Below are 24,499 nucleotides of genomic sequence, written 5' to 3'. Positions count from 1 at the left end.
TTTTTATCGGTTTTTCGATTGTTTGACTTTTAAATTTTTCAATGTTTGTATTTCTCGATTGTTTAGTTTTTCGATTTTTCAATGTCTGAATTTTTCGATTTTTTGATGTTTCAGATTCTCAATTTTTCGATATTTTAATTTTTCAATTTTTAAATTTTAGGTTTTTCAATTTTTTAAATTTTGTTGTTTCGATTTCTCGATTTTTCAATTTTTCGATCCATATTTTAATTTTCCAATTTTTAAAATTTTTTATTTTTGGATTTCCCGCTTTTTCGACTTTGGTCTATTTCGATTTCTCAAATTTTCGATTTTTCGAATTCTCCATTTTTAGATTTCTCAATTTCTCGATGTTTTAATGTTCTAATTTTTCGATTTTTCGATTTTTCAATGTTTCAATTTTTCTCTTTTTAAATCTTCCGATTTATCGTTTTTTTTTTTTTATTTTAAAGTCATCGATTTTTCAATTTTGATCTACATATTTTGATTTCTAAATTTTTCCATTTTTCGACAGTTTTGAAAACGAAGGTTTGGAATATTCCAAAAATTGTTTAACCACCTTGCTTTGACATTTTTATAAGAAAAGTAGACCCCATTTTGACTTATTTCTACAGACTTTTAAATAGGACACCCTGTATTTTAAATATTTACATTCTGCAGTTTTTCGATTTTTCGGGTTTTCAGTTTTTCGATTTCTCGATTTTTCAACTTTTTGATTCTTAATTTTAGGTTTTTCAATTTTTTAATTTTTCGATTTCTTGATGTTTCGATTCCTCGATTTTTCAATTTTCGATACAAATTTTAATTTTTCAATTTTTAAATCATTAAATTTTTCAACTTTGACCGATTTCGATTTCTCAATTTTTCGAATTTTCCACTTTTAAATTTTTCAATTTCTCGATTTTGATGTTTCTGGCTGTTGCAGTACTTAAATTTTTTGATGTTCGGATTTTTCTTTTTTTCAATTCTTAGATTTTAGATTTTTCAGTTTTTAAATGTTTCGATTTCTCGATCTTCGATTTTTCGTCTTCTCGGTTTTAGGTCTTTCAGTTTTTAAATGTTTCGGTTTCTAAATTTTTCGATTTTTAGATTTTTCAATTTTAACTTTTGGATTTTTCAATTTTGGCCTATTTTGATTTCTAGATTTTTCGATTCTTCGACAGTTTTGAGAACGAAGAAATATTTTCAGTTTTTCGATTTCTCGATTTTTCAACTTTTTGATCCTTAGATTTTAGGTTTTTCAATTTTTTAATTTTTCGACTTCATGATGTTCCGATTTCTCGATTTTTCAATTTTCGATACATATTTTAATTTTTCAATTTTTAAAACAATAAATTTTTCAACTTTGACCTATTTCGATTTCTCAAATTTTCGATTTTTCGAATTTCCCACTTGTAGATTTCTCAATTCCTCGATCTTTTGATCTTTGTCGCTGTTTCAGTTTTGAAATTTTTTGTTGTTCCGATTTTTCTATTTCTAGATTTTTTTACTTTTTTGATTTTTCAATGTTTCAATTTTCCGATTTTTTTGATGTTTCAAATTCTCAGTTTTCAATTTTTCGATATTTTAATTTTGCAGTTTTTGGATGTTTTGATTTTTCGATCTTTCGATTTTTTGACTTGTAGGTTTTAGATTTTTGGGTTTTTCAATTTTCGATCTTAAAATTTTTGATTTTTAGATTTTCCAATTTTTCGATTTCTAAATTTTTCAATTTCTTAATTTATCGAGATTTCGATGATTCGATATTTTGATTGTTCAATTTCTCGATTTTTCTATTTTTAAATCTTTCGATTTATCTTTTTTTTCTTTTAAAGTTCTCGATTTTTCTATTTTAACTTTTCGATTTTTCAATTTTGGCCTATTTTTATTTTTAAAATTTTCGATTTTTCGACAGTTTTGAAAACGAAAGTTTGGAATGTTTCCATAATTTTTTAACCGTCTTACTTTGACATATTTATAAGGAAAGTAGACAACATTTTGACTAACCTTGTATTTTATAATATTTGGATTCGGCAGTTTTTCGATTTTTCAAGTTTTCAATTTTTCGATTTCTCGATTTTTCACTTCATTCCGTTTTTTAGCTTTTTGTTTTTTACATTTTAGGTTTTTCAATTTTTTAATAGTTCTATTTTTGATGTTCCGATTTCTGGATTTTTTACTTTTTCTATTTTTCAATGTTTCTATTTTTCGTTTTTTGTTTCAAATTCTCGATTTTTCGATTTTAATTTTTGATTTTTAAATTTTGGTTTATTTTGAATTCTAAACTTTTCGATTTTTCGTGAGTTTTGAAGACGAACGTTTGGAATAATTTCAAATTTTTTTAACCTTTTTGCTTTGACATTTATAAGGAAAGCAGATAACATTTTAACTTATTTCTACAGGCTGTTAAACAGGCCACTCTGTATTTTATAATATTTAGACTCTGCAATTTTTCGATTTTTCGAGTTTTCAATTTTTGATTTCTCGATTTTTCACTTTATTCGATTTTTCAACTTTTTGATTTTTAAATTTTAGCCATTTCAATCCCCTCATTTTTTGATGAATGCTCGATTTTTCAATTTTTCGATACATATTTTAATTTTCTAATTTTAAAAATTTTAAGTTTATCGCTTTTGGTCTATTTCGATTTCTCAATTTCTCGATCTTTTGATGCTTCTCGTTGTTTCAGTTTTTAAATTTTTGTGATGTTCCGATTTTTCGATATTTTGATTGTTTTATATTTTTCAATTTTTCGGTTTCTAAATTTTTCGATTTTTATATTTCTTAATTTATCGAGATTTCATTGTTTCAATTTTTTTATTGTTCAATTTCTCGATTTCACTTTTTAAATCTTTCAATTTATCAATTTTTTTTTTAGTTTAAAGATTTCGATTTTTCAATTTTGGTATATTTTGATTTCTAGATTTTTCGATTCTTTGACAGTTTTGAGAACGAAGAAATATTTCCAAAATTTTTTAACCATCTTGCGTTGACATATTTATCAGGAAAGTAGACAACATTTTGACTTATTTGGTCAGGCTATTAAATAGGACACCCTGTATTTTGTAATATTTTTCAATTATTGTAACAATAATAATACCAAAAATAATAAAACAATATTTTCTGAAGACTCTGTGCGCAGATCTATGTTGCAACGGCAAAGCAAAACTAGAAGACTTCGAGAAATCGAACGGTTTACGAGAATTTTTTTCTCATCGAGAGAAACGTATAGGTTTAGCGAATGTCAAGAAGAGCCGGAATTATCATGTACATAATCGCTGTAATAATCAGTCGTGTAATTCGAGTTTAAGAAATAAATTGTTGAGTTTAGCCCACGCCGATTTTATTCACCGATCAACGTAACGGTGTAAACAAAAACAGGCCCAAGTGCAACCTTGTCGTGCGCCTAAAGTGACTTAAGACATTATTCGTAATCTCATTACTTAACCCAACTTGTCTTTATCAGCTATAAAAAACATTTTTTCTACGTCATTGCTGTCGTCCCAGGTGGACCACTCTAAGCCTGCCCTCGTCCCTCCCATCCATCAACTTCCCTTGTTCCCGACAGGAATCCCCATTTTAAATATTATCGCCCCAGCATTCGAACTCGTGTCTCCCGAAACGTCAGCACGAGAAACGGGTCCTTAAAACGAATTGTTGTTTCCTTGGAACCAAATAAGCGAAAGCTGGTCCTTCGCACGTGCTAAACATCCCGAAAACTGGGTCGGCGAGATTGAATTGAAATTGCGAATGATGATTCATTGCTCTTCGGTACTTTTGATTTGATTTGCTCTCTTTGTACTCCCACAGTCGTGAAGAATCCGATTCCTGCATGCTCTGAGTTGCGGCGAACCGATTTATCATTTTCTTCGAGGCTTTTCGATGGCACGTATGACGTCGGTAAATATTGATGTATTTTAGGCGAAGACTCTTGACCGAATCCCCGAATACAAACTACGGGGATTGGGCTTGATTTACGCGGATTTTTACGGAGGTCCGTCTTGAGTTACGGGCGGATAAAGTGCTATTTTTAATGCGGGATGTGGGAACATGAGTAAGGTTTTAAGTTTGTCTCGCAGGGAAAACGAGTTTACATTTTCGCCGGTATTTTAATAATGTTTCTGGGAAATCTGCGGTCCGCTAGGAGTCGCAAAATATTTTTGGAGAGCGAGTCCAATAATATTTCAGAGGAGTTTGTTATTTCGGCCGTTTTTAGCAAGATTGTTGAAAATCTTAATCAAAATTATGATTATTTGGATTGAATTTTCTTTGCCGTTGCAACATAGATCTGCGCACAGAGACTTCAGAAAATATTGATTTATTATTTTTCGCAGAATGTTAATTTTAATAGATGTAATGAAAACTCTGCAACGACGATATTCGGTTCTACGAATTTCGGGAAAATTAAACAAGAGCTACAAAAAATATATGGACTCTGGAAAAACGGAAACATATTTAATTCTTTTTCAGTCCTTGAAACTAAAACCACATTGTTAAAATACCGGTAAGAATGCACTTCAAAGAATATTTTTTAGTAAACATTTATTTAACAATGTTTTTGAATTATTGACATCAATTTATTGGAGAAGATAAATAAACCAAATGTTATTAATGTTGTTTAATGACTTAAATAGAATGCAACGCTCATAACAGCATAACAACGCCACCATTATCTAAACCCTTCCATAAACTTGATGACGTCATATAGAAATTTATTTATGCCAATCTAGCTTGAAATATTTTGTTTTTTAAAACTTTTTGTACAGGATGGTGTTATTTTTTAATTTGAAATCTTTTCGGGTACCCTTGGTAGCTTTTTTACTTCCCTAGCGTAAATAAAGGAAGTATTTTAATGGGGTGCCCGGCTAATGGCTACTTTCAAGTTCTCTCGACGTTGCATGACAGTCTAGAGTACGAAAAAATAGGTCTCCTTTTTCCATCCACAATGTGATGACGTTGAATGAAAATTTTGCATGGTAAATATTATTGAAATTTTGTAAAATAGCATACCCCTACAATTGTGCTTTATGAATCCGTCTCGATTTTTTCCCTAGATATCCAGATTTTTGAAAAAAATTACGTTCTCAATATTCTTGCAGATTAAATTCCTTTATAAAAAAAAGTAGGAAGAGATAATATCGGAAACAAAGCTTTCTTCAATTAACAGTTTTCAAGGTATAAAAAATTGTCACATTGTTAGTTTCCTCATTTTTTTCATAAGAGACATCCTGTATTTTTTCCTTTTAGAGCTTCTTTCGAAGAAAATTTTTGTTTTTTGGTATTATTATTGTTAGAATAATTGAAAACTGCTATAAAATACAGAGTGGCCGGTTTAACAGCCTGTAGAAATAAGTCAAAATGTTGTCCACTTCCCTTATAAGTATGTCAAAGCAAGAAGATTAAAAAAATTTGAAATTATTCCCCAAACGTTCGTCTTCAAAACTGACGAAAAATCGAAAAATTTAGAATTCAAAATAAATCAAAATTGAAAAATCAGAAAGTCAAAACTGAAAAAACGAAAATTAAAAAATTGAAAAACCTAAAATGTAAAAAACAAAAAGTTCAAAAACGGAATGAAGTTAAAAATCGAGAAATCGAAAAACTGCCGAATCCAAATATTATAAAATACAGGGTGTCCTATTTAACAACCTGTAAAAATAAGTCAAAATGTTGTCTACTTTCCTTATAAATATGTCAAAGTAAGACGGTTAAAAAATTTTGGAAACATTACAAACCTTCGTTTTCAAAACTGTCGAAAAATCGAAAAATATAAAAATCAAAATAGGGCAAAATTGAAAAATCAAAAAATTAAAATTGAAAAATCGAAAACTTTGAAATAAAAGAAACTGATAAATCGAAAATTTTAAAAACAGAAAAATCGAAAAATTGAACAATCAAAAAATTGAAACATCGAAATCTCCATAAATTGAGAAATTGAAAAATCGAAAACCTGAAAAAGCGAAAAATTTAGAAACCGAGAAATTGAAAAATCTAAAAAAAATAAGTCGAAAAATCCAAAAAACTAAAACCGACAAGTCAAAAAATCGAAAGATCGAGGAATCGAAACATCCAACAACTGAAAAATCTAAAATTTAAAAATTGAACAGTTACAGGGGAAAATTGAAAAATCCAGGATCCGAAACATCAAAAAATCGAAAAATTGAAACATTGAAAAACCGAAAAATTAAAAAATCGAGAAATAGAAACATTGAAAAATTGAAAAATAAAAAAATCGGAACAATCGAAAAATCGAAAAACTGCAGAATCCAAATATTATAATATACAGAATTTCCTATTTAACGGGTTGTAGAAATAAGCCAAAATGTGGTCTACTTTCCTTATAAATATATCAGAGCAACATAGTTAAAAGTTTTTGGAAACATGCCAAACTTTCGTTTTGAAAACTCTCGAAAAATCGAAAAATTTAGAAATCAAAATTGATCAAAATTGAAAAATCAAAAAATTAAAATTGAAAAATCGAAAACTTTAAAATAAAAAAAACTCATAAATCGAAAATTTTAAAAACAGAAAAATCGAAAAATTGAACAATCAAAAAATTGAAACATCGAAATCTCCATAAATTGAGAAATTGAAAAATCGAAAACCTGAAAAAGCGAAAAATTTAGAAACCGAAAAATTGAAAAATCTAAAAATCAAAAATTAAAAAAAAATAAATTGACAAACCCAAAAAACTAAAACCGACAAGTCAAAAAATCGAAAGATCGAGGATTCGAAACATCCAACAACTGAAAAATCTAAAATTTAAAAATTGGACAGTTATATCGGAAAATTGAAAAATCGAGGATCCGAAACATCAAAAAATCGAAAAATTGAAACATTGAAAAACCGAAAAATTAAAAAATCGATAAATAGAAACATTGAAAAATTGAAAAATAAAAAAATCGGAACAATCGAAAAATCGAAAAACTGCCGAATCCAAATATTATAATATACAGGGTGTTCTATTTAACGGCTTGTAGAAATAAGACTACTTTCCTTATAAATATGTCAGAGCAACATGGTTAAAAAATTTTGAAAACATGTCAAACTTTCCTTTTCAAAACTGTCGAAAAGTCGAAAAATTCAGAAATCAAAATTGATCAAAATTGAAAAATCGAAAACTTTAAAATAAAAAATCGATAAATCGAAATATTAAAAAGAGAAAAACCGAGAAATTGAACAATAAAAAAATCGAAACATCGAAGTCTCGAAAAATTGAAAAATCTAAAAATTAAGAATTTTAAAAATTGAAAAATTGAAAAACCGAAAGATCTAAAACCAACAAGTCGAAAAATTGAAAGATCCAAAAACTGAATAATCGAAAAATTAAAAATTGAAAAATTGAAATTTCGAAAAATTGAAAAATCCAGAATTTGAAACAACAAAAAAATCGAAAAACTGAAACATTGAAAAACCGAAAAAATAAAAAATTGAGAAATAGAAACATTGAAGAATTGAAAAGTCGAAAAATCGAAAAACCAAGAAATCGCAAAATCGGAACACCAAAACATTAAAAACTGAAAGAGCGAGAAACATCAAAAGATCGAGAAATTGAGAAATCTAAAAGCGGAGAATTCGAAAAATTGAAAAATCAAAATAGTCGAAAATCGAAAAATTTAAAATTTTCAAAATTGAAGAATTAAAATATGTACCGGTAAGAATGCACTTCAAAGAATATGTTTTAGTAAACATTTATTTAACAATGTTTTTGAATTATTCAATAAACCAAATGTTATTAATGCTGTTTAATCACTTAAATAGAATGCAATGCTCATAGCAGCATAACAACGACACCATTTTCTAAACCCTTCCAAAAATTTGATGACGTCATACAGAAATTTATTTATGTCAATTGTACAGAATCTTAAAAAATTAATAAATGACTCAACTTTCCAAAAATTTCGGGGACACGGTACTATTTGTCATGTTAATATATAGCCCCTTTTGTTTGATTCTGCTTTAGGGGCGAGGCAAGTTCTGTCAGTTTACACCAATTGTCTGTTCTGATACCATGGTGTTACTTTCTAATTTGAAATATGTGCGGATATCCTTGGTTGCTTTTTTCACTTCGCTAGCGTAAATGAAGGAGGTATTTTAATGGGGCGGCGAATGGCTACTTTTATATTTTGTCGACGTTTCATGACAGTCTAGACTACGAAAAAATCGGTCTCCTATTTCATGGGGTAACGAAAATTGAGTTTTGTCCTACAAATAGCCATACTTAAAAACTTCCACGCCGACATATCTATTTAAAAATCGAAATTTGGAATTTTTCATAAAATGTTTTAAAGCTAATTTTGCTTAACGAAGTATAAAAAGTTTCCTCTTTTTTTTTATAAGAAACATCCTGTATTTTTTCCTCTTAGTGCTTTTCTCGAAGAAAATTTTTTTGATACCACATTTTTTTGTTTTTTGGCATTATTGTTAGAATAATCGAAAAATGTTATAAAATACAGGGTGTCCTATTTAACAACTCGTAGAAATAAGTCAAAATGTTGTTTACTTTCCTTATCAATATGTCAAAGCAAGATGATTAACAAATTTCTTAAACATTTCAAACTTTCGGTTTCAAAACTGTCAAAAAATCGAAATCAAAATAGATCAAAATTGAAAAATCGAAAAGTTAAAATTTAAAATTCGAAAATTTTAAAATAAAATTAAAAAGACATTCAAGAGCTTTCGGAGAGACTTTTTGAGCCCGGATTATTATTACACAGTTTCAAATTAGTACGATAGCTTGACTTTGTTGAAATGTTGAAATTTTCCATTTCAATTTGATATTTGGGACATGTTTCGATTTGATATTTAGGACATATCTCCAAAACGGGTTAAGTCTCGGCCTTGAAGTTTCAACAGTTCGATTTCTCAAAGATTTCTAGCCCTGCCAGTTGATGATTGGACCGGTTACTCAATCCGTGTGGTTTCTAGAAAGGATATACCAAACGCCGTCATTTTCCCAAAAACCGACTACTCAAAAATTAAGAAAAAATTCTGGAGCTTGTCGAGAGATTTTTTGAGCTCGGATTCTTATTGCGCAGGTTCAAGGTAGTACAATTACCGAATTTCGGCAAAATCAGTGCCTACTGAAGCGAGATAGCTTGCCGTGATCGACATGTTGAAATTTTCCATTTTAATTTAATACATGGAAGATAACCCAAAAAAGGGTTAAGACCTAGCCTTGAAGTTGAAACCATTAGATTTCTCGACATTTTCTAGTCCTACCAGTTGATCGTTAGACCGATTACTCAATCCGTGTGGTTTCTAGAAAAGGATATATCAGACGGTGTCATTTTCTCAAAGAACCGACAATTCAAATTTAAAAAAACATTCAGGAGCTTTCGGAGAGACTTTTTGAGCCCGGATTATTATTACACGGTTTCAAATTAGTACAAACGCTAAATTTAAGAAAAATGGGAGACCACTGAAGTGAAATAGCTTGACTTTGTCGAAATGTTTAATTTTTCCATTTCAATTTAATATTTGGGACATATCTCCAAAACGGGTTAAGTCTTGGCCTTGAAGTTTCAACCATTCGATTTCTCGAACGTTTCTAGTCCTGCCAGTTGATCATTGGACCCGTTACTCATTCGGTGTGGTTTCTAGAAAGGATATACCAAACGCCGTCATTTTCCCAAAAACCGACTACTCAAAAATTAAGAAAAAATTCAAGAGCTTGTCGAGAGATTTTTTGAGCTCGGATTCTTATTGCGCAGGTTCAAGGTAGTACAATTACCGAATTTCGGCAAAATCAGAGCCTACTGAAGCGAGATAGCTTGCCATGATCGACATGTTGAAATTTTCCATTTTAATTTGATACATGGGAGATAACCCAGAAACGGGTTAAGACCTAGCCTTGAAGTTGAAACCATTAGATTTCTCGACATTTTCTAGTCCTACCAGTTGATCATTAGCCCGATTACTCAATCCGTGTGGTTTCTAGAAAAGGATATATCAGACGGTGCCATTTTCTCAAAGAACCGACAATTCAAAAATTAAAAAAACATTCAGGAGCTTTCGGAGAGACTTTTTGAGCCCGGATTATTATTACACAGTTTCAAATTAGTACAAACACTAAATTTAAGAAAAATGGGAGACCACTGAAGTGAAATAGCTTGACTTTGTCGAAATGTTGAATTTTTCCATTTCAATTTGACATTTGGGACATGTTTCAATTCGATATTTGGGACATATCTCCAAAAGGGTTAAGTCTTGGCCTTGAAGTTTCAACTATTCGATTTCTCGAAGTTTTCTAGTCCTATCAGTTGATTATCAGAGCGGATCCTCATTCCGTGTGAAATCGAATGTAGCATGAAATGTCAAAATGTTAAAATAAAAAAGATGTATCTGTATCTTTGGTATTTATTTTTATATAGATACAGATAATTTGTGCTTAAATTTGATTTTATCTATATAAGGAATTACAGATAATAGATAACCAAATATTTATCTAGATAATTTACTAAACTAAACTAACTAAACTTCTCCATCAAGCGAATATTTTGTTTAATGTTAATAAATAAAATGTACTTATTTATGTTATTAATACTCAGTTCAGTTTAAACTGCACGTAAAGAGTGTGTTAAAGATTTAAAGAAATAAATGTACTTCTGATTTGATGTCCCTCAAAAAAAAAACGTCCAGCTGGAAAATATTATAATGATATCCGCCGAGGCCACATCTCGAAAATCTTATCTTGCCGGGACGTTCGCTACAAAATAAATCTCTCGTTCGGGGGTGAAGACTTTGACAGTTGCACAAAAGTGGGCAACTCGGGAAAGTTTTTATGGATAGTAATAATATTTTCATTACTGTGGCCAGAATATTGATGTAATTTTCCGTCGTCGGGCCTTTATCCGCGCGAGAAAATAAATTTTTCGGAGAATGATTCGCTGAAAATTATCCTGACAGTTTAATTTGCCGCAAAACTAGTCTCAGGGTATTTCGTGTTTTCGTAGATTAATCTTGACAAAAAATCGAGACGAATTAGTGGCGGTTTTAAGAGAATCACTTTCGTGGGTTTTGTATGCGCCGTTTTCGCACAGTTGACAGTTTAAGGTTCTTTTTATCAATTACGAGAAAAATCCAGAAACAAATATATCGAGTAATTAATTCCACGTTTCGGACTTTAATTGGACGCAGGTCTTCATAACCTTAGCACCTTAAATAATTAAGCCCCATTTAATTAATTAAAAACTAATTAAATTTGCGAACGCCCCTAAACGTCTCGCCCAAACAGCCGCCGCCGCCAAAAATAATTTATTTTCGTTATTCTTGTTTAAGGCCGACAGTAAGTACACAAAAACGACACGAGCTCTAAAATAAAGTTAATTTTAGCCGTTTACCTTTTGCAGCTTTCGTCCACGAGCCGGATTACCAACTCAATTCAAGTTTTCCGGGCCATATGTTAGCCTCAGTTTAATTAATGCGAGCACCTCGCCCCCCAAATTTTTATGTTGTTTTAATTAAAATCTTTAACGAATGCAAAAAGGCGAATTTTTCTTTCTGCTCGAGGCGAAGAATTTCGCGCTTTAGCCGAAACATAAACAAACCGACAAAATTAATAGCTGGCGTCTTAGTCTGCGAAAAAAATGTAGACGTCAAACTAGCCCATGATTAAATTCCAGGTCGGCGTTGACGGAAGTTTGCTAATTAAGCGGGACGTGGGAGATGGGTTGTATTACAAAATTATTGAATAGTAGCCATAACTTTCCACCTGGCGGTTTGGGGAAAATGGATGAGATGGGTTTGGATCTAGTTCATAATTTTGGTATTAATAGAGTATATGTTGAGCTAAGTGAAATAAGTTTTTTTCATTACAGTTCATACTGGGAGCTGACAGATGTTTACAACATTTTTGAACGTCAAAATGTTTTTTTTATGACTAGTTTGATCTTAGACGTCAGACAGCACTTATTCAATATCTAAATATTATATCAAGATATTTATATCATTCCAAAATTTGTTTAAAATATCTTTCTTTAGCATATACCGTACACTCATGACAATGCTTAAATCCTTGCCACATAATTTCTTTATACATTTTTGGTTTTCTGCTTAAATAAGTACAATCTTTTTTAAATATTTTAATATGACTTTCTTAATTTACTAGTGTCAATATCAAGTTTTTGAACATTTACTGTCCAAGTGTAAGAGTATGAAAAAGTAGGTCTCCCATTTCCGTTTATCTGTTGTCTGCTGCTCATTTTAATAAACAAGCAATCTCCGAAAATTCTGGGCAGATTACTGTGAAATTTTGGATTTCCGTTAAATAAAAGAAAAATTTGTCTGATCAGTCCACCCAAAAATTTGTTGACGTCATCTCAAAAGTTTATCTAGTAAATTCGATGCAAGATGTCCATATAGTATGTGTCTATAAGTATGATTTATTAATTTATTCCTATTTGTAACTGCAAATATTGCTCAAACATTATTCTAAAATAATTGTGATAAAAATAAAGTCTGATTCATAAACCACAAGTACAGGAGTATCTTATTTTATAAAATTGCAATAGTGTTTACTACGCAAAATTTTGAGGTGACGTCATCAAATTATTATTAGTGAGGACGATTAGACAAATTTTAGTTACCGTTTTATGATATTCCTAACGTACATTTAAAACAAACAAAAAACAAAGAAAGAAAATAAGAAAGAGAGAGAGCAACGTAGAAGGAAAGAAGGATAGAAGCGAAGAAGTATAGAAGAAAATAAGGAAAGTACGAAAGAAATAAAAAAGATAAGAAGGAAAGAAAGAAATAATATAAGAAAAAAAGAAGGAAATAAGGCGGCAATTAGAGAAGGAAATAAGGAAAGAAAGAGGAGAAGAAAGATAAACAAGTCTTAGAGATCCCTACTGTTTTTTTTCTTTAAGAATGCAAATGAGTATTGGCGGTCCTTCGTTTTTTATTTTTGAAACAATCGGTTTTTTGAAAGAGTTTGAAATAATCATGTAATTTTAAAATCAAAGACACAAAGAAAAAAGAAGACAGAAAGAAAGCAGGAAAGAAGAAAAGAAAGAAGAAAATAAGAGAAAAAAGGGAAGAGAGAAAACGGAAGAGAAAAAATGAAAGGAAAAAACGAGAAAAAAATTATGAAAGAAAAAAGAAAGAGAAAAAGAAAACCACAAAGAAAACGATTGTGACTATTTCTTTGTTTCTTTTTATATGAAAGAAGTTTGTTTTATTTTGGAGAGAATCTGAAAAAATCCTGGGGATATCTGTTTATGATGAAGATCCCAAAAGCAAAGAATGAAAGGAATAAAGGGAGGTGGAAAGAAGGAAAGGAAGAAGGAATTGAAGGATAGAAGCAAAGAAGGAAAGAGTAAATAAGGAAAAAAAGGAAAAAGAAGCAAATGATGCGAGAAGGAAAGAAAGGAAGAAAAAATAAAGAAAGAATGAAAATATGGAGAAAAAGAAATAAATAGAGAAGGAAAGTAGGAAATATGGAAATAAAGAAAGATAGAAAATGGGAAAGAAAGAAATATGGGAAAAATGAACTTTGGATCCTGTGGTGTCTAGTTTTTAAGGGACAGAATTTCTTTTCCTTGTGTTTATTTAAATAATTTGAAAAGATTTTGGGAATTCCTCTTTTTTGTTTTTGAAAGAATATGAAAAAGCGGATTCTAAAAAACAAAAAACAAAGGTAAAAGAAACCAAGAAATAAGGCAATGAAGAAACAAAAGGAGATGAAAAAGGAGACAGAGGAGACGGAAAAAGAAAAAGAAGGAAAGAGAGGGAGAAGAGAAGATAGAAAGAAAGAAATAATAAATTGGAAGAGCTTTGTTAGCCCTTTGTGTTTCTAGGATCATGGTCATGGGTATGCTAAAAAACAAAGAAGGAAATAAAGAAAGAAACAATGAAATGAGGAAGGAAAGAAAGATAATGGACGACAAAGAAAAAGGAAACGAGAAAAAAACGGAAAGGGGTGAAAAAACAAAGGAAAAATAGAGAAAGAAAGCAAGAATTAACGAAAGAAAGAAAAAATGAAAGAAAAGAGAGCGATAAAATGAAAGAAAAACAGAATGAAGCAACGATTTGGGGGCCGTCTATTTTTTAAGAAAGTTAAAGAATCTTGGATTCCCTTGTGTTTTGTTGTTGAAGGAATTTTAAAAGATTTTATAGATAAAAATCGGGGAGATATCTTGTAATTGATTTCAGAAATCGATTAAGTGATGCAAAATTATTCAAGTATCTAATTTTTAAATCGATCTGAAGATTTTCATTTTTCCCATTTTCATTGCAAATTTTTCAAATTCGGGCAGAACTTCCTGAAATTTGCTTTATTTACTAGTTCGAGTCTCTGGAACAAAAATTTTGTCTCGAAAGTGGTCTTTTGATTTTTTTCAGATTTTTTTTTTATTATACCTAGTGGAAAATGACGCCTTTCAATTTATGGCTTTCTCAAACTGAAACTAAATTCCGGTTTCGGCCTGAAAATCAACTGCCGCTAATAAAAAATTCGAAGAAATCGATCGTAAATCCGAAAAAAAATTTTCGTATTCCAAAAAATGCTGCTCGGATGATAACCAGGAGAGATATTTTGTAATTGATTTCAGAAATAGATTTAGCGGGGCGTAATTATCTAAAAACCTAATTTTGAAGTCGATCTGAAGATTTTCATTTTTTGCGAAAATTTTGCTTCGTTGCAAATTTCTCGGATTTGGACTTTTGGACTTAATTTTCTTATTCAAGCAAGGAACTCCTTGAAATTTGGTCTACTAACTAATTAGAACCTCTGGAACTAACTCATTCGCAAAAAGGGCCTTTGAAGTCTCCTGATTTTTTAGTACCGAAAAATCGGAGACTCAGTATTTCAATATTTTCGAAATCACAGTGAAACTTGAAGTGGTATCTGCTTTCAGTTCCGTTGTGTTTTATTTTTCAAAACACTTGAAAAAATTCTGGGATCCCTGTTTTCGAAAGAGTTTAAAGAATCATGGGGATCCTGAAAACTAACAAACAAAGAAAGCAAGAAAGAAAGGAAAAAAAAGAGAGGAAGAAAGGAAGGAAGGAAGAAGAAAAAAGTCAACAAGAAAGTTTTTTGAAAACTCGTCTGGTTTTTGTTTTGAAACAGTTTCAAAGATTCTTAAAGACTCCTACTGTCGTTTCTTGAGAATGTGGAAGTCTTAGTGGCTCCTTGTGTCTTATTTTTGAAAGAATCTGAAAAAATTCTAGAATTTGTCTTTTTGAAAAAGTCTGAAACAATCATGGGGTTCCCAAAAACAAAGAAAGAAAAAAAGGAAGAAGAGAAGATGTGAAGAGGGAAATAGAAGAACGAAAGCAGAAAAGAAGGAAAGAGGAAAAAAGAATGATGGAAAGAAATTTGGGTACTTCTGGTGTCTACTTTTAAAAAAATGTGAAATAATCTTGAATTCCCCTTGTGTTTTGCTGTTGAAACAACTTCAAAAATTTTTAAGACTCCTCTTGTTTTGTTTTTGAAAGAGAGAAACAATCCCTTGAAGTTTTAGTTTTAAAAACATCCGAAAAAATCTGGAGATCGCTGTTTTCGTAAGAATTGTCAACAAAAAAAATGCAAGAAAATATCCAAGAAACTCAACTTGTTATACAAGAGAACCTCGATCTTTGTAACTTTACACCAATTTTTACTCCCTCTGAAGACTTTTAAGCATCAAAGTTTTTACTTTCAGAACTACACCACTAAAATACAAAACCCCTTGTTAAAAATTCGATTTATTAACCCCGAACGTGAATAATTCACCCTTATTGTCTGCCACCAACTTTCAAACTAGAACTTGATCGCAATTATTTTAAGTGACTTAACAATGGACCGACGAAAGCAAATTGATTCAAATTAAAACCCACAATCCAATAATGCGTCAGTAATTGGCACTTAATGAAGTTTACTTCGTTACAAAGAATTTACAGGCAAAGGAAAAAAGGCGCAAAATTAGAAACCGACGAGCAAATTTAATTGTTTCGGACGAACAAATGCTAGATATTTTTCAAATGATAAATTTTTATCTTGATAGATTGAATTCCGATTAATCGTGCTATCTCCCAATAGAGGCGATAAGGATCCATCATTTAGTCAAAAGTAGCAGCTAAACCGGAACCATGAAAACCTTCAACCATTGTAAAATAATTGCACTGATTTGTCTTCTGAAATCAGTAAACGTCGTGGAATCAGCGAAGTGCCAGTTTTCGTCACCACGAACCATTAAGTGCGCCGACACTCAAATCAGTGAAGCAATCCCGGAAATAAATCAGATAGCAAGTGATTATTCTCTGGTAAGTGATACAAATAGTACAAAATTTAATTCCAAGTAATGCGTTTTTATTTTATTAGTCTGAGCTGGGTCAACTAACTTTCCAAGGAACCCAGTTCGACAATGACCAGATCCAAAGAGGTTGGTTAAGCAATGTTGCCGTACCAGTAGTACAGTTGAATATAGAAAACTCCACCTTATCAACAATACAATCGCGATCGTTCAGCGGAAGCCCGTTTGGACCTTTGTTAGTTTTAATCCTCACGGACACAAACATTGACACTATTACGAGTGGTACCTTCCAGGACAGCAAACTAACAAACATTGGTATAAGCTTCAACACTTTCCACCCCATTTCTGTGGAAGAAAATGCCTTTGGCTCCCTTCAAACCCTTCGAAGTTTGGGTCTACAAAAATGTGTCACTCATGACGCTGTGTTGAACATGACTGGACCTAATGCGGAAATTCCGTCACTGATTTCACTAACGTTGTCTTCCAACGATATATCGGAGTTGTCTGGGTCTAGCTTCGCAGGAGTGAAAAATCTGAAAGTGTTGTATATTTCGGGGTCAAAAATTAAGAGTATAGAACAAGGGGCTTTTGACCCTCCGATGCTGGAGCGTTTGGATATATCGTCCAACGAGTTGACCACCCTTCCTAAGAATCTGTTTCGGTACGTGAGGGGCGGGATTACTATAGTCAACAACAAGTGGCATTGTGACTGCGATTTAGTTTGGTTGAAGGACATGTTTCACTATTATCCTTACTATTTTAGCCACAGGAGTTTCTTCTGTAGCACTCCGGATGGAGACCTGCCCTACCAAGACGTCGATTTTTGTCCAAACTAAGACGATTTTGTAGTAAATCGTTTGTACACAAAGAAAATAAATTGTTTTTGAAATTAAAATGAATTCTGGCTCGATCCCGTCTACGTAAAAGGGATAAGTTGAAACAACTTTCCTAAAGCGAACTTTGTAAAAATCGATGGTCTTTTAATAGGAATATTTTAACTATAATGTTCCATTTAAATTCAAATTAGATAAAACTTGTTGCTGACGCGACGAGTTGACACTACAAAGAGTACGTGAACCACAAGCCAAACTTTGTTTATTCGTGTGAGAAGTAATTTAGTGCTTTGTTGTGACTGCGAAGGAACAAGAACAGAACGTATTAAATAAATAAATAGTTTAGTTTGAAAGCCACAAATGAAAAATATGAATCACAATATATAATTAATCAATGAGTTTGGTAAAATTAGTTTGAACGACTAGAAGTAAGAACCAGAGAAGATAGAGAAGCGTCGTAGTTTAAATTAAATGACGATTGAGGACTCCTCGACTTATGTTGGCAACAATGTTTGTTTCTAAGTAGGAATAAAATTAACTACAATAGAAAAAATGTCATAATATTTTGTCACAAGAATTACAGTTCGTCGTCTGAGAACTTGCTTGATCTACAGACCAGAGCGCACACAGGCCAATGTCGACTCTAAGCGTTCGGAAACGATTTGATTTATAAGTCATGCTCGGTAATCTGATGCACATCCTAACCTATAATCTCTTGCTATTTCAACTTTCAAATTCTCAGTTTTTCGAAATTTTAGTTTGGGGATTTTTCAGTTTACTGCTATTTATTATTCAATTTTTGGATTTTACAATTTCTCAATATTTCAATTTCTCGGTTTTCAGTTTTTGACTTTTATAAACTCTTTATTTGTCGATTTTTCAATTAATTGATTTTTCAGGCTTTTCGGTTTTTCAATTTTTCTATTTTTTTCAGGTTTCTATTTTTCAACTTAATTTTTTTGATTTTTCTATTTCTCAATTTTTCAATTTTTGAATTTCTCAGTTTTTGGACATTTCAGTTTTGGGAGTTTAGAGTTTTTCGATTCGTCAGTTTTTCTTTCATTTTTCAGTTTTTCAATATTTCAGTTTTGGGATTTTTCAATATGTCTGTTCTTGGACTATTCCATTTTTGACTTCTGGATTTTTCGATTTGTCGACTTTTTATTTTTTCGATTTTTAAATTTTAGATTTCTCAATTTTTTGGTATTTTAATTTTTCAATATTTAAAATTTTAGATTTTTCGATTTCTCGATTTTTCGTTTCAGCTATTTCATATTTCAATTTCTCAAATGTTTCGATTTCTTAATCTTTCGATTTTTCGATTTTCCGGTTTTAGATTTTCTGTTTTTCAATTGTCGTTTTGTCAAATTTTCGATTTTTTAATTTTTCAAATTTGACTTTCATAAACTCTCAATTTTTCGATTTTTCAGTTAATCGATGTTTTGATTTTCACATATCTTGACTTTCGAGGGTTTCGATATTCCTCTTCTTCAATTCTTTAATTTTTCAATTTTTCATTTTTAGTTTTTTTTAAGGTTTTGATTTTTCGACTTCACTTTTTGGATTTTTCGATTGCTCAATTTTTCGACTTTTTAGGTTCTGAGTTTTTGGAGATTTCAGTTATCGTATTATCAGGTTTTCCATTTTTCTGTTTTTTTTTTATTTTTCAGTTTTTCGTTATCTCAGTTTTGAGATTTTTCAATATTTCGACATTTCGATTTTTGACTCCTGGATTTTTTGATGTGTTGATTGTTTTACTTTTTCGATTTTTCAATCTTCCGATTTTTAAATTAGAGATTTTTCGATTTCTCGATTTTCCAGTGCAGTTCTTCCATATTTGAATTTTTCACGTTTTCGAATTTTTCAAATGTTTCGATTTTTTTTCAATTGTGATTTTGTCAAATTTTCGATTTTTTAATTTTTCAAATTTGACTTTAATAAACTCTCACTTTTTCGATTTTTCAATTAGATAATCGATGTTTTGATTTTCCCATTTCATGACCTTCGAGTGTTTCGATTTTCGTGTTTTTCAGTTCTTTAATTTTTTGATTTTTCAGTTTTTCGATTTTTTAAGGTTTCTATTTTTCGACTTCACTTTTTTGATTTTTCGATTTTTCAGTTTTTCGACATTCTAGTTTCTCAGTTTTTGGATATTTCAGTTTTCGGATTTTTCGGGTTTTCTATGTTTCTTTTTTTTTCATTTTTCAGTTTTTCGAAATATCAGTTTTGGGATTTTTCAATATTTCGACTTTTCTATTTTTGACTCCTGGATTTTTCGATGTGTCGATTATTTTACTTTTTTGATTTTCCAATTTTTCGATTATTAAATTTTTAAAATTTTAGATTTTTCGATTTTTCAGTTCAGTTCTTCGATATTTGAATTTTTCAAGTTTTCGAATTTTTCAAATATTTCGATTTCTTAATCTGTCGATGTTTCGACTTCTCAGTTTTAGATTTTCTGTTTTTCAATTGTCGTTTTTTCAAATTTTCGATTTTTCAATTTTTCAAATTTAACTTTCGTAAACTTTCAATTTTTCGATATTTTAGTTAATCGATGTTTTGATTTTCCCATTTCTTGACTTTCCAGGGTTTCGATATTCCTGTTCTTCAATTCTTTAATTTTCGATTTTTCATTTTTAGTTTTTTTAAGATTTCGATTTTTCGACTTCAGTTTTTGAATTTTTCGATTGCTCAATTTTTCGACTTTTTAGGTTCTCAGTTTTTAGATATTTCAGTTTTCGGATTTTTCAGATTTTCCATTTTTCTGTTTTTCTTTCATTTTTCAGTTTTTCGATATCCCAGTTTTGAGATTTTTCAATATTACTATTCTTCGACTTTTCGACTTTTGACTGCTGGATTTTTCGATGTGTCGATTATTATTTTACTTTTCCGATTTTTCAATTTTGCGATTTTTAAATTTTAAAAATTTCTGATTTTTCAATTTTTCGATTTTTCAGCGCAGTTCTTCGATATTTGAATTTTTCAAGTTTTCGAATTTTTCAAATGTTTCGATTTCTTAATGTTTCGATTTTTCGACTACTCAGTTTTAGATTTTCTGTTTTTCAGTTGTCGTTTTGTCAAATTGTCGATTTTTCAAATTTTCAAATTTGACTTTCATAAACTCTCAATTTTTCGATTTTTCGATGTTTTGATTTTCCCATTTCTTGACATTCGAGTGTTTGGATATTCATGTTCTTCAATTCTTTAATTTTTTGATTTTTCATTTTTAGTTTTTTAAGATTTCAATTTTTCGACTTCACTTGTTGGATTTTTCGATTGCTCAATTTTTCGACTTTTCTGGTTCTCAGTTTTTGGTTATTTCAGTTTTCGGATTTTTCAGATTTTCCATTTTTCTGTTTTGTTTTTCATTTTTCAGTTTTTCAATATCTTAGTTTTTCAATATCTCAGTTTTGTGATTTATCAATATTTCGACTTTTCGATTTTTGACTCCTGGATTTTTCGATTTGTGTTGATTATTTTACTTTTTCGATTTTTCAATTTTTCGATTTTTAAATTTTAGATTTTTTCATTTTTAAAATTTTAGATTTTTTGAATTCTCGATTTTTCAGTTCAGTTCTTCGATATTTGAATTTTTCAAGTTTTCGAATTTTTCACATGTTTCGATTTCTTAATCTTTTGATTTTTCGACTTCCCGGTTTTAGATTTTCGGTTTTTCAATTGTCATTTTGTCAAATTTTCAATTTTTTAATTTTTCAAATTTGATTTACATGAACTTTGAATTTTTCGATTTTTCAATTCTTCGATTCTTTAATTTTTTGATTTATCAGGTTGTTGATTTTTCAATTTTTTAAGTTTTCTATTTTTCGACTTCACTTTTTTGATTTTCGATTTTTCAGTTTTTAGATATTTCAGTTTTAGGATTTTTCAACATTTCAATTCTTGGGCTTTTCTATTTTTGACTTTTGGATTTTTCGATGCGTCTACCTTTCAATTTCTCAATTTTTAAATTTTTCAGTTGTTCTCTTCAATTTTACGATTTTTAAACATTTCGATTTTTCAATTTTTGACTTTTATAAGCTATTTATTTGTCGATTTTTCTATTAATTGATTTTTCAGGTTTTTTACTTTTTCAATTTTTCTATTTTTTCGGGTATCGATTTTTCAACTTCACTTTTCTGATTTGTCGATTTCTCAGTTTTTCAATTTTTTAATTTCTCAGTTTTTGGACATTTCAGTTTTTTGATTTTTCAGTTTCCTTGTTATTTTTCGATCTTACGGTTTTTCGATTTTTTTAATGTTTCGACATTTCGACTTCACTTTTTTGATTTTCAGTTCTTCCATATTTCAATTTTCCAAATGTTTCGATTTCTTAATCTATCGATTTTTCGACTTACCGGTTTTAGATTTTCTGTTTTTCAGTTGTCATTTTCTCAAATTTTCGATTTTTTAATTTTTCAAATTTGACTTTCATAAATTATCAATTTTTCGATTTTTCAATTAATCGATGTTTTGATTTTCCCATTCCTTGACCTTCGAGTGTTTCGACATCCCTGTTCTTCAATTCTTGGATTTTTCGATTGCTCAATTTTTCAATGTCTTAGTTTTCAGTTTTCCTATTCAACTTTACGATTTTTAAATATTTCGATTTTTCAATTAATTGATTTTTCAGGTTTTCTGGTTTTTTAATTTTTCTATTTTTTCGGGTATCGATTTTTCAACTTCACTTTTCTGATTTGTCGATTTCTCAGTTTTTCAATTTTTTAATTTCTCAGTTTTTGGACATTTCAGTTTTTTGATTTTTCAGTTTCCTTGTTATTTTTCGATCTTACGGTTTTTCGATTTTTTTAATGTTTCGACATTTCGACTTCACTTTTTTGATTTTTCAATTTCTCAATTTTTCGATTCTTTAGATTCTCAGTTTTTTGATATTTCGATTTTGGGATTTTTCAGTTTTTCGATTCGTCAGTTTTTCTTTCCTTTTTCAGTTTTTCGATATTTCACTTTTGGGATTTTTCAATATTTCTGTTCTTCGACTTTTCAGTTTTTGACTTCTGGATTTTTCGATGTGTCGACTTTTTGCTTTTTCGATTTTTAAATTTTAGATTTCTCAATTTTTTGGTATTTTAATTTTTCAATATTTAAAATTTTAGATTTTTTGATTTTTCGATTTTTCATTTTAGCTCTTCCATATTTCAATTTTCCAACTGTTTCGATTTCTTAATCTTTCGTTTCTTCAAATTTTCGATTTTCCCATTTCTTGACCTTCAATTATTTCGATTTTCTTGTTCTTGAGTTCTTTAATTTTTTGATTTTTCAGGTTTGTGATTTTTTAATTTTTCGATTTTTTAAGGTTTCTATTTTTCGACCTTCCTTTTTTGATTTTTCGATTTTTCAGTTTTTAGATACATATTTCAGTTTTAGGATTTTTCAATATTTCAATTCTTCGTATTTTCTATTTTTGTCTTCTGGATTTTTCGATTTTCAATTTTTGGATTTTAGATTTTTAATTTTTCAATCTTTTGATATTTTAATTTTTCAATATTACTTAATCATTCGATTTTTCGACTTCCTGGTTTTAGATGTTCTGTTTTTCAATTTTTCGATTTGTTAATTTTTCATTCCCGATTTATCGAAATTTGATTGTTCAGGTTTTCGATTTTTATTTTGGCTTATTTCAGTTTTTCAGTTTTTCTTTTCGTTTTTTGATTTTTCCGCTTTTTCAAAAGAACGAGAAATCGAAAAGTCGGAAAATCGAAAAATAGAGGAATCGAAAGTTTTTTCAACTTTTGACTTTTTGTTTGTCGATTCCTCTATTTTTTGATTTTCCGACTTCATCACTTTTCGATTTCTCGTTCTTTTGATCTCGATTTTTCAATTTTTCGAATTTTTAATTTTTTTGATTTCTCGATTTATCGAGATTTGGATTTTTCGTTATTTTGATTGTCAATTTCTCAGTTTATAAATTGTTCAATTTTTAACTTGATTTAACGATTTCTTGATCTTTTGATTTTTCGACTTCCCGGTTTTAGATTTTTTGTTTTGCGATTTTTAAACTTTAGATTTTTTAACTTTTAAAATTTCAGATTTTTCGATTTCTCGATTTTTCAGTTCAGTTCTTCGATATTTGAATTTTTCAAGTTTTCGAATTTTTCAAATGTTTCGATTTCTTAATCTTTTGATTTTTCGACTTCCCGGTTTTAGATTTTCGGTTTTTCAAATTTGACTTTCATGACCTTTGATTTTTCGATTTTTCAATTAATCGATGTTTTCATTTCTTGACCTTCGAGTGTTTCGATTTTCCTATTCTTCAGTTCTTTAATTATTTGATTTTTCAGGTTGTTGATTTTTCAAACTTTCGATATTTTAAGTTTTCTATTTTTCAACTTCACTTTTTTGATTTTCGATTTTTCAGTTTTTAGATATTTTAGTTTTAGGATTTTTCAACATTTCAATTCTTCGGCTTTTCTATTTTTGACTTCTGGATTTTTCGATGTGTCTACCTTTTCCCTTTTTGGATTTTTCAATTTCTCAATTTTTAAATTTTTCAGTTTTTCTCTTCAATTTTACGATTTTGAAACTTTTCGATTTTTCAATTTTTGACTTTTATAAACTATTTATTTGTCGATTTTTCTATTAATTGATTTCTCAGGTTTTTGGTTTTTCAATTTTTCTATTTTTTCGGGTTTCGATTTTTCAACTTCACTTTTCTGATTTGTCGATTTCTCAATTTTTCAATTTTTTAATTTCTCAGTTTTTGGACATTTCGTTTTTTGATTTTTCAGTTTGCTTGTTATTTTTCGATCTTACCGTTTTTCGATTTTTTTAATGTTTCGATATTTCGACTTCATTTTTTGATTTTTCAATTTCTCAATTTTTCGATTCTTTAGATTCTCAGTTTTTTGATATTTCATTTTTGGAATTTTTCAGTTTTTCGATTCGTCAGTTTTTCTTTCCTTTTTCAGTTTTTCGATATTTCACTTTTGGGATTTTCCAATATTTCTGTTCTTCGACTTTTCAATTTTTGACTTCTGGATTTTTCGAAGTGTCGACTTTTTGCTTTTTGGATTTTTAAATTTTAGATTTCTCAATTTTTTGGTATTTTAATTTTTCAATATTTAAAATTTTAGATTTTTTGATTTTTCGATTTTCATTTCAGCTCTTCCATATTTCAGTTTTTCAACTGTTTCGATTTCTTAATCTTTCGGTTTTTCAAATTTTCGATTTTCCCATTTCTTGACCTTCAAGTATTTCGATTTTCCTGTTCTTCAGTTCTTTAATTTTATGATTTTTCAGGTTCGTGATTTTTCAATTTTTCGATTTCTTAATATTTCAATTTTTCGATTTGTTAATTTTTCATTCCTGATTTATCGAGATTTGATTGTTCAGGTTTTCGATTTATCAGTTTTTCAATTTATATTTTGGCCTGTTTCGGTTTTTCAGTTTTTCTTTCCGTTCCGCTTTTCCAATTTTTCAACTTTTAACTTTTTGTTTGTC

General features: G+C 29.6%; 2 protein-coding genes across 4 annotated transcripts in view; one reads left to right on the top strand and one right to left on the bottom strand.

The window, feature by feature from the left end:
* Positions 1-24,499, bottom strand: part of LOC135133798 (calcitonin gene-related peptide type 1 receptor) — a 171,788-nt gene that overhangs the window by 90,893 nt on the left and 56,396 nt on the right. The gene's annotated exons all lie outside the window — the stretch shown is intronic.
* Positions 16,007-17,106, top strand: LOC135133619 (leucine-rich repeat-containing protein 4C-like). The gene is made up of 2 exons (XM_064062075.1): positions 16,007-16,221; positions 16,280-17,106. The coding sequence occupies exons 1-2, from the start codon at positions 16,048-16,050 to the stop codon at positions 17,045-17,047; spliced, it is 942 nt and encodes a 313-aa protein (XP_063918145.1). The 5' UTR covers positions 16,007-16,047; the 3' UTR covers positions 17,048-17,106.

Source organism: Zophobas morio, unplaced genomic scaffold (assembly GCF_036711695.1).
Source record: "Zophobas morio isolate AGI-343-1 ecotype UQ-CSIRO unplaced genomic scaffold, CSIRO_AGI_Zmor_V1 ptg000022l, whole genome shotgun sequence".
In the NCBI taxonomy this organism is placed as follows: domain Eukaryota; kingdom Metazoa; phylum Arthropoda; class Insecta; order Coleoptera; family Tenebrionidae; genus Zophobas; species Zophobas morio.
The sequence above is the reverse complement of the archived record's forward strand: the minus strand, read 5'-3'. Positions and strand labels throughout refer to the sequence as shown.

What these genes read in the sequence shown, in the direction of transcription:
- LOC135133619 (XM_064062075.1), top strand. Translation starts at nt 16,048, where the DNA reads ATGAAAACCTTCAACCATTGTAAAATAATTGCACTGATTTGTCTTCTG. An exon ending in TAGCAAGTGATTATTCTCTG is followed by an intron (nt 16,222 to 16,279) that starts GTAAGTGATACA and finishes TTATTTTATTAG; the next exon opens with TCTGAGCTGGGTCAACTAAC.